At 41.8% G+C, this 16,311-nt stretch overlaps 1 protein-coding gene across 3 annotated transcripts in view; it reads right to left on the bottom strand.

Annotated features, from left to right (window-relative positions):
* Positions 1-16,311, bottom strand: part of chaf1a (chromatin assembly factor 1, subunit A (p150)) — a 64,493-nt gene that overhangs the window by 11,824 nt on the left and 36,358 nt on the right. For 2 of the 3 annotated variants that reach the window (XM_038777227.1, XM_038777228.1), the window contains exons 8-13: positions 12,751-12,980; positions 11,192-11,363; positions 10,057-10,137; positions 9,116-9,208; positions 7,041-7,293; positions 5,023-5,546 (exon numbers count right to left, since the gene is read on the bottom strand). In XM_038777227.1, the coding sequence (XP_038633155.1) occupies positions 5,023-5,546; positions 7,041-7,293; positions 9,116-9,208; positions 10,057-10,137; positions 11,192-11,363; positions 12,751-12,980 (1,353 nt within the window). The remainder of the gene's footprint in view (positions 1-5,022; positions 5,547-7,040; positions 7,294-9,115; positions 9,209-10,056; positions 10,138-11,191; positions 11,364-12,750; positions 12,981-16,311) is intronic. The other variant, XM_038777229.1, reaches the window with a different exon arrangement.

Below are 16,311 nucleotides of genomic sequence, written 5' to 3'. Positions count from 1 at the left end.
ACAAGATGATCAGAGGATTAGATAGGGTCGACAGCGAGAGCCTTTTTCCTCGATGGTGATGTCTAGTACGAGGGGACATAGCTTTAAATTGAGGGGAGATAGACACAGGACAGATGTCAGAGGTAGGTTCTTTACTCAGAAAGTAGTATGGGCGTGGAATGTCCTGCCTGCAACAGTAGTGGACTCGCCAACACTAAGGGCATTCAAATGGTAATTGGATAGACATATGGATGATAAAGGAATAGTGCAGATGGGCTTTAGAGTGGTTTCTCAGGTCGACGCAACATCAAGGGCCGAAGGGACTGTACTGCGCTGTAATGTTCTATGTTCTAGTGCCACATGCTATTCAGAGTAGAAATAGGATATAGTGGATGAATACGTGGCTGAAGAGATTGGAGAGAGGGGGGAGTGTAGTTGTGTGGGGCTTTTTACTGGTTTTGAGTAAGGTGCAACCAGTACAACTGGACAGGGGGCCAATTGATGGCTTACAAGGGAAAATAGGAGGTGTATTAGATCCAAGGTAGAAGCATATAAATTGGTCAAGAAAACAAGAAAAACAACAGGTTTGTGGATTGGGAGCTGTTTAAAATCCATCAGAGGACCAATGGATTTATTGCGGAGGAGGAAAGATTACGAGAGTAATCTTGCAGGGAACGTAAAAACGGAGTAGAAGTTGCGAAGAGAAAAGATTAGTGATACAAATATAGGTCCCTCAGTGAGAAACAGGGGACTGTATTGAAGTCAATTAATAAATGTGGACTAGAGGCGACTTCAGTGGCTTAATGTAGGGGGAAGGCTTGGCTGAGGTGGCTCCTGTTAAGAGTACTGCACATTTTGCCCTTTTCTCACAATATCAGGTAGTATTTTGCCAGGGGAGGGTCCCGGGTTTGATTCCCGGCTTTGGTCAATGTCTGTGCGGAGACTGCACATTGTCCCAGTGTCTCTGTGGGCTTCCTCAGTGCTCCGGTTTCCTCCCACAAGTCCTGAAAGACATGCTTGTTCAGTGAATTGGACATTCTGATTTCTCCCTCAGTGTACCCGAACAGGTGTCAAGCCTGTTCTATACTCCCTCGAGAGCAAGAACATCCTTCCTCAGATAAGGAGGCCAAAACTGCAACTGCAAAGTAACAAGCAAGCCTACTTGTGACACTAATAAAGATATTATTACAATGGGGAAGTAAGCAATGGCTGACCAAGTAAACACATCTCTCTTCACAAATGAGGTTACAGAAATGTTGGGGAACAAAGGGGTCAGAGAGGGGGAAGAACTGAATATTAGTAGAGAAATGGTGGAAGTTGGGGAAATTGATGGGATTGAAGACCTATAAATTCCCAGCGCCTGATATTCTACATCCTAGAGTACTTAAGGAGGTGGCTCCAGAAATAGTGGATGAATTGTTGGTGGTGGTGGTGATCTTCCAGGATTCTTTTGAAAAAAGATTTTCTTCTCGTTTTTAAAAATAAATTTAAAGTACCCAATTATTTTTTTCCAATTAAGGAGCAATTTAGCATAGCCAATACACCTACCCTGCACATCTTTGGGTGGTGGGGGGCGAGACCCACGTAGACACGGGGAGAATGTGCAAACTCCACACAGACAGTGACCCGGGATCGATCCAGAGTCCTCGATGCTGAGGCAGCAGTGTCAACCACTGCGCTGCCTAAGATTCTAACGACTGTTTTCAAGGTTTCTAACAACTTTGAACAGTTCTTACAGATTGGAGAGTAGCTAATGTAACTCCCCTATTTAAAACAGATAGAGAGAAAACAGGAATGATGGATAAGGTGGATGTTGGTGATGGGAAAAGTCTTAGAAATCAAAGATTTTATAGCAGAGCACTGGAAAAGTGGCAGGATTGGACAGAAATTGGATTAACGAAAGGGAAATCATGTTTGACAAATCTATTGGAATTCTTAAAGGATGTAACTAGTAGATTTGATGAGGGAGGGCCAGTGGATGTGGGTTATTTGGACTTTTGAGGGTTTTGACAGAGGTCCACATAAGAGATTAGTGTGTAAAATGATAGCACATGGGATTAGGGGGTAATGTAATGAGATGGATAAACAACTGGTTGAAGACAGAACACAAAGGAGGAATAAATGGGTCTTTTTCAAATTGACAGGCAGTGACTTGTGGGGTACCGCAGGGATCAGTATTGGGACTCCAACTATTCACAATATATATTGATTTAGGTGAGGGGACAAAATGTAATGTCTCCAAATTTGTAGAAGTCACAAAGTTAGGTGGGAGGGCGAGTTGCGAGGAGGATGGAAAGGTGTTTCAATGTGTTTTGGACAAGTTGAGCGTGGTCAAATGCAGTATAATTTGATTGATGCGAGGTTATTCACTTTGGTAGCAAAAACGAGAAGGCAGATTACCCGAATGGCCTTCTCTTATGAAAGGGAATGTGCAATGATGCTTGGGTTTCCTAATACACCAGTCGCTGAAGGTAAGCATGCAAATGCAGCACGTGACGACAAATGGTTTGCTGGCCTTCATTGAGGGGGGGATTAGAGTACAGGAGCACGGATGTCTTTCTGCAATTACACTGGGCCTTAGTGAGGCCACACCTGGAATGCTGTGTGCAGTTTTGGCCTCCTTATCTGAGGAAGGATGTTCTTGCTCTAGAGGGAGTAGAGAAGGTTTACCAAGACTGATTCCTGGGATGGCAGGATGGGCGCATGAGGAGAGATTGATTGTATTTGTTGGGAGTTCAGAAGAACTGGGGGTTGGGTGCGAAAGGAGAGAGAACTCATTGAATTTCTAATAGGACTAGACAGGGTAGATGCAAGAAGGATTTTTTCCAATGCTGTGAGTGCCCATAACCAGGAGTAGGCCATTTAGGACTGAGATGAAGATAAATTTCTTCACCCAGAGTGGTGAGCTTGTGGAATTCATTACCACAGGAAGTAGTTGAAGCCAAAACATTAGTTTTCAAGATGCAGTTAGAAAAAGCATTTAGGGTGAAGGGGGGCAAAGGATATGTTTTTTGGGGGTGGGGGGAGGAGGAGGAGAAAGAGGTGGGATTAGGCTATCGAGTTGGATGATCAGTTATGATCATAATGAATGGAGGAGCAGGTTTGAAAGGTCAAATGGCCTTCTCCTGTTGCTATTCTTGATGTTTCTATGTTAATCAAATGAAGGTGGCAACAAGTTTTGGCCAGTATGCTCACGACATTGTGTCAAATATCAAAGCCACCCACAGTGAACGTCCCAAGTCTCAATTTTTCCCTCTTCCAATTAAGTTCTCAGCCATTCTTCGCTCACTCACTGGAGTTTCTGAATCATCCCTCAACCTAACGATTTGACTCATGAGGCAACAATGCTCTCCAACCAGAATCCAATTTTGGATCTCTTTTTTCTCAAGTTGCCACCCACCTAATTTTTCACCTCTTCTTGGAGATGCTCCAATCTAGTTTCCTCTTTCCACAACTAGCACTGCATGAATAGATGATATCCTGGGTAATGATGACTGGCTCATTCTCCTCATTCTCGAGCAGTCATCAACCGTCAATGTTCCAGTATTTTCTCCAATTCACCTCTGCAGCACTATTTCCTGGTTCCGTTCCTTACGCACCAATGACTCCAACGGCTTCCCCTTTGTCCACAATGACTTCCAGTATTCTTTTGGTCCACTTCACCATGAATGACTTCAGAAAAATGGGATTTATTTTCACTTGTATGCTGACACCATTTCTACCTTTCTGCCCCTTCTGTTGATCTAGAAACGTTGATGTAGAAACTGTTATACCATTCGAACGGACTAAAATGGCCCCTGGTTTCATTGACAATATCAAAGTTCCTATCAGCATCTATGTGCTTCTGATTTGATTCCGTGAACCTTCCTGGATGCCACTTTAGAAGGTTATGGAATGGACATAACTTTGAGCTCGGCTTGAACCTCGATACAAGGCTGCAACCACACTCCTGCTTGCCTCATTGAAATCCTTGTCCGTGTATCAAATTGTTGTCTGTGTATTTAACAGCTGGAGGCTGTTTGCCCAACATTACTATCTAGCTCCACCTTACTGGGCGGCACATTAGCGCATTTTTCTTAAGTCATCCATGGTGAAGTGGACCGAAAGAATACTGGAAGTCATTGTGGACAAAGGGGAAGCCGTTGGAGTCATTGGTGCGTAAGGAACGAAACCACGAAATAGTGCTGCAGAGGTGAATTGGAGGAAACACTGGAACATTGACGGTTGATGACTGCTAGAGAATGAGGAGAATGAGCCAGTCATCATTACCCAGGATATCATCTATTCCTGCAGTGCGAGTTGTGGAAATAAGAAACTAGATTGGAGCATCTCCAAGAAGAGGTGAAAGATTAGGTGGGTGGCAACTTGAGAGAATAGAGATCCAAAGTTAGCACTGCTGCCAACAGCGTTGAGGACCAGGGTTCAATCCTGGGTCACTGTCCGTGTGGAGTTTGCACATTCTCCCCGTGTTTGCATGGGTTTCACCCCCACAACCCAAACATGTGCAGATTAGGTGGATTGGCCACACTAAATTTCTCCTTAATTGGAAAAAATAATTGGGTACTCTTTAAAAAAAAATTTTTTTTTTTTTTTAAATCTAGCTCCAGCTTTAACCACTCATTCCAATGCAAACAAAATCAGTATCCCGTCACCCTAGTGAGGTTTACACATCCCTCCATGTCTTCATCTAACTCAATGCCCCTCACAACATTGTTACTCCATCTACCCGACAGGCATGAACTTATTTTCCCACTTCAACATTAACTGGTGCTTGTTCAATTCTACTCCATCACCTGTCTTTAATCTGTCTTTAAAAAAAACCTCCTCAAAAATACTATTTTTTGGTGTTCTTGATCTATACTAACCTCCTCCATTATCCCTCACCATTAGCATCCACTGTTTTGTTCTCAAGATCAAGTACTTGAGTTTTCCTGAAGAATGCGATATAATTATTATTCACCATAAAGTGCAGAGTACTGGGGAAAGAATAGGAAGAATACATGGGCCAACATTTAACGTAATTCACTTGAGACAAAATCTTACCTGACCATCAGCATCTACAAACTTGTGCATGAACCTTTTGATCGACATACTTCCAGCAGCTTTCTTCTTGCCTGAACCAGTTACACATTGCCCTGTGTTCTTTCCCAAACTGGGAGCATTCTGTCCACTTCCTGCTGCAGTGGCACTCTCCTCCTTGGCTGTAGATTGGACTTGCGTGAGGTAATTCCACTGTCCAGGAACAGGAAGGTTTTCCATCCTAAATTTTTTCAGTACCTCTTCATGTACATACCAACACTTCAGTCTGAAAGTTGTTCTTTTCTCATATACCCCATTTTCTGAAATAAGTCGTTGCAATTTTGCCTTGGACGGAATGGTCAAGTACTCATCCACTGACAGAGTCTCTGGTCTAGAGGCATCGGAGCCGAGGGGACTTGTGGAATCAGTAGGGGGGAGTGCCTGGACGTTTGTAGAAGGTTTCTGTTTGTACCACTCCTGAAATTCCTTGATTATGGCCTTTCTGCCATTCACATTTCCATGAAGAAGTGGAAGCAGGCTTATTAATACTGTCGAGGAGAAAACACACATTTCGTAATTATCTACACGCGCTCAAAACTCCACTGAATTCTGACAAGCATGGACAAGGACCACATGATCTAAATACATTAAGTCAGTGTTACACAATACAAGTATTTTTTTTAAGTGGGGAAAAGTTTGGATCTTCTATGTAAAACGCACACCCAAAGATGAAAATGCTCAGCAGACCATGGGTTATATATGTGGAGAGAAACAGTTAACATTTCAGGTCAAGGTGATTTTTCATCAGAAGGTCGTCTTGACCTGAACCGTCAACTCAGGTTTCCCCCCCACAGATGCTGTCTGACCTGCATTTTATCTTTTTATTTCAGATTTTCAACATCTGCCGTATTTTGCTGCTGTACCCAAAGTTGGATTTGAGCCTCAATAAATATTGGCCGGGCAAGAATACTGCCGTTTGAACTAAAGTCAGAAGGCTGCAGATTCAAACTCTACTGCACTTAAATGAATAGCAAACCTAGACTGATAACTCGTGTAGACAGACAGTTGTGCGTTTTTGGAGATGCTGTGTTTTGGATAAGTTGTTAAGCCAAGGTTTCACATGCGTGTTTAGCTGAACATAAAAAGATCCTATCTGAGGAGCAGGGCCGTTTCTCTTGCCGTCCTGGCCAAGTCTTACCCTTCAAAGAAACACCACTACAAACAGATCACCTAGTCATTTATATTTTAGTAGGCTGTGGGACTTTTTGCCTATAAAATAAATTAAACTTAAATACAGACAAAGTTAGGAAATACATCCAAATTTTTTAACAAAGAGGTCCATCCACTGCAATTCTGAAGGAGTGTGTCGCTCTTCACAGACACAAAGGATACCTTCCCCAAGCAGCCATTCGTCATTGGGAAGCCGAGTCGAGAGACAGTTTCCAACAGCATTCAGTTGTTTCCCCCGTCTCAGAATCACGGTAGTCACCATGAAAGGGAACCCAGATTGCTTTCCTCCTTCCTAGCTCAGGGACACTGTAGGTTAGTTTTCATACCTCTCAGCTCAGATAAATCAATTTGTGATTTAATTGCAAAGCTATGTAAACAGAGGCCACTGCAAACTTGAAACTTACGTCAGGCTTTCAGCTCTGCTGTACAGAAATGGTGCAATGCTTTGATTGATATTGGACCTTATTCGCAGCAAACAAATGTTAAGCACCTATTTTATATTCATATGGCCTCCATTCTCCAAATTATCAATCCCCACAAAAAACTTCTGATAAAAAGCATTAAAATAGAGCACCTGAATAACAGCATGTTCTGCCTTTGAAAGAGCATGCCTTTGTAAAGCATTGTACATTTCAGATATTCTGAAGCGAACACAAAAGGCATTTTCTTCCACGGACTACAGGCACTTCATTAAGATTAGCTCCTTAAGAAAATATTGTAACGTGCAGGGAACAACGTTCTAGAATTGCCAGTTTCAACTGAAATGTTTTGCTTTTCAAATTCAAGCTGTGACACTCAAGAAATGCTCTTACTTTGTTCCTCTTTTAACTTCCCATTGTGTATTCCATTGTGTAGCTGCTCATCTTCCAAATGGTGATCAAACAGGCAAACTGAAAATTGCTGAAGTATCCTCATGGCTGAGCTCTGCAAAACATCACTCTCGTTTTCCCAAAAACATCCAATCAGGGCTGGCTGCAGCACCTGGAATTTCTTCCCTTTCATCAGCTCATCCCATTCTTTTGCTTTCATCTTCTGACGAATTTTCTGCTTTTCAGGATTTCCGCCCTTAAATGAAGCACAAATTCAACTCAGAATAGCCACATTCCCTCCCCTCCCTCTTTCCCCCCCCCAAAAGGAGGCGGTATCTAACTAGAATTGATGATCTCATATCTGCATGCGCGAGTTATTTCCCTGATCTCCGATGGCCAAAGGATAAGATATAGGAGTAGGCCATTTAACCCATTGAGCTTGCTCTGTCAGTCATTAAAATCAGGACCAATTTGACTGTGGCCGAAAGTCCACTGACCTGCCAGCCTTGCATAACCCTCAACTCACTTGTAGATCAAAAATTGAACGGAGCCTGGGATATATTCAATGACCGAGCCACCACTGCTCTCAGTGGCAAGAGTTCCAAAGACAAACAACTCATAAGAGATTTCTCATCTCCACCTTAAATGGATGACCCCTTAGTTTCAAACTGTGCCCCCTTAGCAACTACCCAGTCAAACACCTTTAGAACCCATGTATTGTTTCAATTAGATCACCTCTCATTCTTGTAAACTCCAATGAGTATAAGCCCAATCTTTTCTCATAAGACAATACCTTCATCTCCAGAGTCAGGCTTGATCTGCCTCCTGTTATGGGCCAGGGTTTAGAAAACAGCAAAGTATATTACCGCATATTCCCATATCAACCTCCCCGGACAGGCGCTGGAATATGGCGACTAGGGGCTTTTCACAGTAACTTCATTGAAGCCTACACGTGACAATAAGCGATTTTCATTTCATTTCGTTTTCGTATTTTGGAGTTCACCTGACCTATAACTGTTTATTGATTTTGGTTATGATGAGCACAAGAGCCTGCCTTTCAGGTGATATTCAACAGATTTCTTAGTGCTTTTAATGAAAAAAACAAGCTTTATTCTAAGAATTGAGTCAACATTTGGATAAATACACACAGTAAGAATTATCAACTGCAACGAGCCCTACACAGCTACAGTAATCTATTTCTAACCCTTAATGAATTCCCCCTTAACTGTTCCAATTCAATAACAAAACCCAAATAAAACCAGAAACCCCTTTTCAAAGGTGTGGCCAAGCATACGGCATTCTTACTGGTATAAGACTTGTTAGTGATTTCTGTTCCCCTTTTCAAACAGCAGGTTCGAATTCCTTCCAGAAAGCAATTATCTATTTCAAGTTACCTAGTAGTCTGGAAACAGCTTCTAAAATGGAGATCGAGAAACACTTCTTTCAACCTGTGCAGTTCAAAGCCAGTCCAAAACTCAGTGAAAGTAAAAACTCTCAAGAGCCACAGCCCAGCTCTGCCCACACAATATCACTCAAGCCATGTGACAAGACAAAACCTTTCTTAAAGGGACACTCCAATACAAGTACGTCCCATCTGAAGGACAAAAACAGGACACAACTATTAGATGAGGTCTCACCAATGCCCTATACAGCTGTAGCAAAACTTTCACATTCCATCCCCCTTGCAATGAAGGGGTGCTAGGCAGAAACATCTCAGTACTCCCAGACAATGCCCAATAACATAATTTGAATGGCCGATTTACACAAGTATGTAGATATTGGCAGGCAATTTGACTGTAAAGGCAAACTCATTTCTAATCTTCTCCTCATCCAGCAGTTGCTACGATTAACTTTTCCTATCCTATCCCAAACCCAGGTGATTAAATCCAGCTGCTGGTCCAACCTCGATCAGGAATCTCAGTGGAGACAAGGAATTGAGCCCACTTTCATGATCTGCTTGGTTTCGTACTACAGGAATGCTCATGAAAAAAGGAACTCGGGTGGTCAAGCAAATTTTGTTACTATAGCTTGAAGATGTGGCTAACCACAAGTCCACTGCCTCAACTGTGAATCCTTACTTCATCACTTGCGCCTTCTCCTTCAGACAGATAGCCATGAGGAACGAAAAATCCATCATCATCATCTTCATCATCTGCCTCATCATCATCATCCTAAACAGGAAGATCCAGAAAAAGGTTAGATTTTCATAGTACTAGTTTACTGGGTTACTTGTCCTAGATTAGAAATTAGATTTCCAAACATCATGTTTTTCTATAGCAATGAAAAATCAAATCCATGGCATTTGTTATGTAATGTTGCAGAGACATTAATGTTGTGCATTCCAATCATTGCAGGCAAAGGAAAATGGTCAAAATGCACAACTCAAGTCTGTACCGAGATAAAGGTGGGCTAAGATCCTATAGAGCAAGACTCAGTTGTTTTGTTCTCCAGCAGTTGCAGCAGAACAACCCTTTTCTCTTCAATTGTAACATATAAAATGTATCATATATTCAACTGGCAATTGATGTTAAAGATTTGGAACAGACATGCAATTAGATGCCAGGTATAAAAATATTAAAATGGTTATATAGTGCACGTGTGTAATATATATTTATATCATCTTGCACACCTTGATGGCATAGCAAAGTATTTCTCAGCCGAATAACCGATTTTCAAGGTGTAGTCACTGGTTTTATGGACTGTTGCTTCTAATCAGTGAATCATATTAACAACAGCCGAAGCAAAGAATGCACGTCACCTCCTACATAAAATAACGAGTTAACGAAGAAATGGTGGGATGTGAAATAGCATCTGGTTTCATGTTTTTTTTTTAAAACATGGAGGCGAGCCAAATGAACTGCATATTTCTGTATACTTCCAATTTCAACTGGGAAAGCTCATGCAAATCAAATAAATACATTTCATCACCGACAAGAGCAACTGAAAAACTGTTTCGCTAAACATTCCCGAAACAGTGAAATACTAAATTTTAAAATTAGAATAAAACATTTGTACTAACTCCTTCACTATGGGAGAGAGATTCACCAGGCTCCTCCTCTTCCCACTCGTCATCACTATCCACCTCATAATCCAACAATTGCTGTAGGGACAAATTAAAATTTAAACAGTAGGTTAGTAAGGTGGGAAAAAGTTCAACCTGAATTTTGGAAAAATATGTAAATAATTAAGTGAACAATTCGCTCCATGCAATCTATCATAGAATGATGTCAGGGAGCAAAACATTGCTTTACATGAAAATAGAGGTAGATAGATCAGTGTAACTAGCAACAGCTCCAGGACATCAGTACCATGTATCTTACAAACAAAAAAAAATTACAATTACCTTCTTCATATTGCATTTTTCCAGTAATTTTGCCACTAAATTAAAGGAGGGGAACTTACTGCTCAAATTACCTCCCATTTAATGTCAACTGAACACTCATTTCCTTTCATATAAAGCTCAATTTTATTAATAGCACTCAACTCAAATGCACACTCAAAGGGTGCACCCTCTGAAGAAAAAAAAAGTGATGACATACCTGAGCGCAAAAAGTCATATCACTGGCTAGGAAATCTGCAACTAAGTGAAGCATTTCCCCACTTACCCTTTCCTCCTAATTTTAATTGTTCTTCATCCCAAGGTACCACAACTGACAGAGCAAGTGACACCTTTGATATCACAGCTCTTAAACCCACAAGACGTGTAGAAATGGGATCGTACAACATGCACTATTCTTATGGTTTAAAGGATAAAAGGCTACCTCTCGTATTCATCCTGCAGAAAAATATGACAATTTGTCATCAATACCCTTAACCACTGCCAGTAAAGGCGGTTTTTGAATTCCACCTGGAAGGGAGTATGCTTAGTACACAAATTCTCCTTTGCTATAACTATAACTGGGACTGGCATTACATTTTATACCGAAACGTTTTCCCCTGTATCTGCGTGGGTCTCACCCCCATAACCCAAAGATGTGCAGAGTAGGTGGACGCTAAATTGCCCCTTAATTGGAAAGAAAATTGGGTACTCTAACTTCATTTAAAAAAAATACTGAAATGTTGGTGATTTCTGGAGAAATCCCAGATTTATCTTAGTCAGAGCCTCTCCCTCCCCCTTCCCCACCCACCAATAATGTCTGCACCAAATGTCTTACCTCATCTTTAGCTAAAGGATTCCGAGGGTTCACCTTTGTACTCTTCTTCTGCCAAGTACCCCAGTAGGCAGGACGATGATTTTCACAAAACTGCAACAGCTTCATTCTGCAAGACTTTTTCCGATCAACATTTCCGCTATTTACATTAGTGTCTATCACAATCACATCACTGCTAGAAAAACAAAGGGATAAAATTTGCATTAATTTGAAATGGTGGAACATAGCTTACCTCCAATTAGAGGATTACCTCCAATCCACGTCCAAAGATGTATAGGTTAGGTGGATTGGCCATGATAAATTGCCCTTAGTGTCCAAAATTGCCCTTAGCGTTGGGTGGGGTTACTGGGTTATGGGGATAGGGTGGAGGTGTTGACCTTGGGTAGGGTGCTCTTTCCAGGAGCCGGTACAGACTCGATGGGCCGAATGGCCTCCTTCTGCACTGTAAATTCTATGAGATACGGGGAGAACGTGCAGACTCTGCATAGTGACCCAAGCCGGGAATCGGACCCAGGTCCCTGGCTGTGAATATGTTAGGTGGAGGTAAAACATGTATACAAGTGTTCAGAAAGCTTCTGTCAAGGTACTGGAGAAGCAAATAGGATTCAAAACTGGATAGGGATTCAAAACTGGATAGAAGAAAGGAAATAGAAGATTCAGTTGGCATAAAAGGATTAAGAAAGAAGTAGCGGTGTCCAAATTAACAGGTTTTAAAATTGCGGCATAGTAAATAACGCGAAGTACCAAGTAGAAAGAAACTGAAACGGTGGGAATGAGCAAGAGTGACAGGTGAAATTCAGTATATTAGCGCGAGGATCAATCAAATTAGGGTATAAAATGATAGATTCGCGAGTGAATCCATTTCCTCTGACGGGTAGTTTCAGAACAAGACGACAATCTTAAAATTAGAAGCAAATTTAGAAAGAACTTTTCCCACACTGTACTTTAAATCTTGAACCCATTTCCCAAAGGACTGTGGATCATAGAATTTACAGTGCAGGAGGCCATTCGGCCCATCGAGTCTGCACCAGCTCTTGGAAAGAGCACCCTACCCAAGGTCAACACCTCCACCCTATCCCCATAACCCAGTAACCCCACCCAACATTAAGGGCAATTTATCATGGCCAATCCACCTAACCTACACATCTTTGGGCGCGGATGCTTGGGCAAGATTGAAATTGGTAATTTTTGGTTTGTTATTTTATCCAGACATTAAATAATAGGAAGCAAAGGTGCGTAAATGATTGAGGCAAAGCTCAATCATGATCCTTCTGAATGGAAGTGCAGAAGGGTTAAATGTTCTACTCCTCCTGGACATTTTAACAAAAAGCAATTATACGTTGAAGGGGTTAAGACTGAGTGATTAGAATTAGCGTTTTCAGTGTTCAGTTTCAGAAAACATTAAAAACAGATGGCCATAGCCATTAAAAAGGTGGATAAATGCAGGCAAGCATGGGAAGGAGAGGAGACTTACAATTGTAATCTATTTATCTCCATCTTTCACACCACCAATTTATAACGAAGGGAATGGAAATTCTGAAAGTATGCAGCTTTATCTTTACCTGCATGAACTGTCTTCTGTAATGCTTATTCTAGGACTTGTAGGACCCGATGTTCTTGGCTTCTGGTTGTGTAACTCTTTAATGTAATTCGAGTTAAAGTTCTGACTTTCCAGCAGCTCATCCAACTGCTCAATAACTTCTTGATCTAAGCATATCCGGCTTGTTGGAGCAAGGACCATGTGTTCTTTGATTTCAAAAGGAGCAAACTTCCCACAGGATCCAGCTAGAGTCTGAGGAACAGATGAACTTTTGGTTAGAGATGCATCATACACTGTACATAAAAAACAGCCATTTTTCAGCTGTATGCTATTTTGTTGGTGCATTCCATGATGCACTTTTATGGATGGAAATGTGACAGCTCATCAAAAATAATTGTTCAAGTCTAAACCAATGGATAGGGAGAGAAGAAGTGACAGGCTCAAGTAAAAAAAGGAAACAACCAAATGGCTTAGATCAAAAATGGGATCAAAGCAAGCACAGACAAAAAGGGAATTCTGGGCTATACAGGCAGGGCTAAAATAGGTGCGAAATGTGGCAGTCAGATCAGACAGAAATAGGGAAACACATCCAAAAGATTAAATTGTTGTGGTTTGATGAAATCCACTTGTAGATTACACTGGGTGAAAATGAGTATCTTCCAACATACATCCAATGTCAGAAGTCTGTAGGCCCACAAATCTGTAAAAGGAGCTGCTACAATACTGGTAGAGGTTGTCCAGTTGATGGAGAGCAAAATGTGAGGTTAACCAGAGCTGCCAAAAGGTATGGACCAGTCAACAGATTGGAGGATAAATACAGTATGGACGGTGGGGTTGACAGCAGCAACAACCTGGAGGTAGAGGAAAGGGATGACCAATGGAACTGCACGACAAGAATCCAATAGCCTTAAACAGCTTCTTCAACCTAGTCCAACAAAGATGTCTGAAGCCATAGGAAGCAACATGGAAATCATTCAGCAGGATCCAGTGCAGGACAAAAGATCATAACGGCAGACTGGAGCTTTCCCAGTGGAGCAGCAGAGAATGATGCCACACAAACCGTGTGGGCAGCACGGTAGCATGGTGGTTAGCATGAATGCTTCACAGCTCCAGGGTCTCAGGTTCGATTCCCGGCTGGGTCACTGTCTGTGTGGAGTCTGCACGTCCTCCCCCTGTGTGCGTGGGTTTCCTCCGGGGTGCTCCGGTTTCCTCCCACAGTCCAAAGATGTGCGGGTTAGGTGGATTGGCCATGATAAATTGCCCGTAGTGTCCTAAAAAAAAGTCAGGTTAAGTGGGGGGTTTGTTGGGTTACGGGTATAGGGTGGATACGTGGGTTTGAGTAGGGTGATCATTGCTCGGCACAACATCGAGGGTCGAAGGGCCTGTTCTGTGCTGTACTGTTCTATATAAACCAGTCAGTCAGTCATTTAGGTGATCGAATAGCAGTCCAGCATAAAATACAGCTCTGTAGTAATGTCCAGCAAAATGGAGCTCATAATGCCAGAGGCCAGTGGAATAGAAATCAAAAAAGCAACAGCATGAAAACAGAAACTATTACGCACCAACTCCATTTTTAAAAATGATACCATAATAATATTTACAGTACAGACTCATGCATTTTGTCCAACTGATATATACCAATGTTTTAAGCTTTTTAAAAAAACGTCTGCTCTGATAGTTCCCTCTAAACTACAAGATGCACTGCAATCCAGGACAAATAGGCTGCGGACAAAGAAAAAAAAAATGAAGGGGAACATCGTCTCCTATTCTTCTTTGTCCAACCCCATTAACATATCCTTGTGTTCCTTTTGCCCTCGTGGATTTATCTAGCTCTCTTCCAAAGAGTCTTAACTACTCGAGTTACACAATCTGACTACACAGAGGTTTCTCCTGAATTCCCAGCCGGATTTATTATTGACTGTGTTGTATTTATGACTCTACCACTATCTTGCTTTTTACATTTAAAAAAGCAATTACAGTGGATAAAAACCAATGCAAATTAGTGCTCAAAAATCCCAGGCTCATTGCTGGGCTGGTTGAATTTTGGCAGGTGGGCAGTGAATGCGTAGGCCTCAACAAACAGACCATTGAAATCTTAAACCTCAAGTAAGTAATAAAAGTATGTGCTTTTACAGCCAGACATTTTAATTTTTTGTTGACTAATATTTTGTGATAAATTTGAATGCCAAGCATGGATTACAGGCAATAAATAATATGGCTAGGGATCACTTGCAGGCTGTGAGATAAGCAATTCATAAACTTTTTTAACCATTTTGCACAAAATAATTACAGATAAGAAAACACATTTAACTCACCCACCGAAGATGATTTCCAATTTAATCATCAGTAACTAATTCCGGAGTTTGCACTTCTACGACTTGATTGGGAAGCCCATTTCATATGCTGCTCACTTTGTGTGAATAACTCTTGGCATCTGTTATAATTTGATTTTACTAATTTGAACTGGTAATCTCTTTTCTTGTAATTAATGCAATGTTCCTTATTTATATTTTCTACTCAACTATCATACATGCGGGTAGCATGGTGGCGCAATGGGTTAGCACTGCACTCTCATGGCACCGAGGTCCCAGGTTCGATCCCGGCTCTGGGTCACTGCCCATGTGGAGTTTGCACATTCTCCCCGTGTTTGCGTGGGTTTCGCCCCCACAACCCAAAGATGTGCAGGCTAGGTGGATTGGCCATGCTAAATTGCCCGTTAATTGGAAAAAATGAATTGGGTACTCTAAATTTTTTTTTTTAAAAACTATCATACATGCATTTGAAATACCACTCCATAACCAGAAAGTCCAGCTTTATTATTCAAGGGGCCCTCCAGTTATTCTTTGTGGTATTTCTAGCAGTTCCCCTCTTGCTGACCAGAATCAATACTTAAATATTGTTTCAAGTCTTAGGGTTTGGGGTTGCAGCAAAGACAAGTGGTGCTTATGTTTTTCTTAACTATAATCTTGCTGAGGCATGTCCAATTGTATTCCAATATCCTCTACATCGAAGATTAGAGCGCAAAGGCAAGGCAATTTTCCTACACCGTAAGATACAAAGCCAACCTGTGTATCTTCCTGCAGTTTGATAAAGATCAATGCAACCAGAGGAACGGTAGCATTCTTAAAGCTCACTTGGCTGCCTTGCACCGTCAAACATCATCTGATGTGGTTCAGGAGCCTTATTTGGCATGGCCGTTTCTGCCACATTTTCTGCAGGGGAAGACTTGTCGGTCGATCAGCTGAGTTTTCCTTTTTTGCTTGCCTCTTCCTATGTCTCTCCAGTCAGTATCCCAATGTCATTGCTGTCAGCAACTGCCTTCCAGTTGGCAGCATCAATGTCCGCCATCTCCATACCTTGTTCCCTTGATGCTCAGCCGGGAAATGCCGCAGCAATTGCTGCAATTTCTGCCATTACCCTTGCTGTTGAACAGGGCCACGTTATTTACATCACTCATATTCTGGGGCACTGCCCCCTCCCTCCAGTAGAGGTAGAGAAGTTTGTGCAGATGCTGCAAAAGTGCTGATTTCCTGTATTCGAGTTCAGGCGGTACAGCATCAGGAACTTCACTCATGGCAAGAGC

This window comes from Scyliorhinus canicula, chromosome 18 (genome assembly GCF_902713615.1).
Source record: "Scyliorhinus canicula chromosome 18, sScyCan1.1, whole genome shotgun sequence".
NCBI classification, from domain to species: Eukaryota; Metazoa; Chordata; class Chondrichthyes; order Carcharhiniformes; family Scyliorhinidae; genus Scyliorhinus; species Scyliorhinus canicula.
The sequence above is the reverse complement of the archived record's forward strand: the minus strand, read 5'-3'. Positions and strand labels throughout refer to the sequence as shown.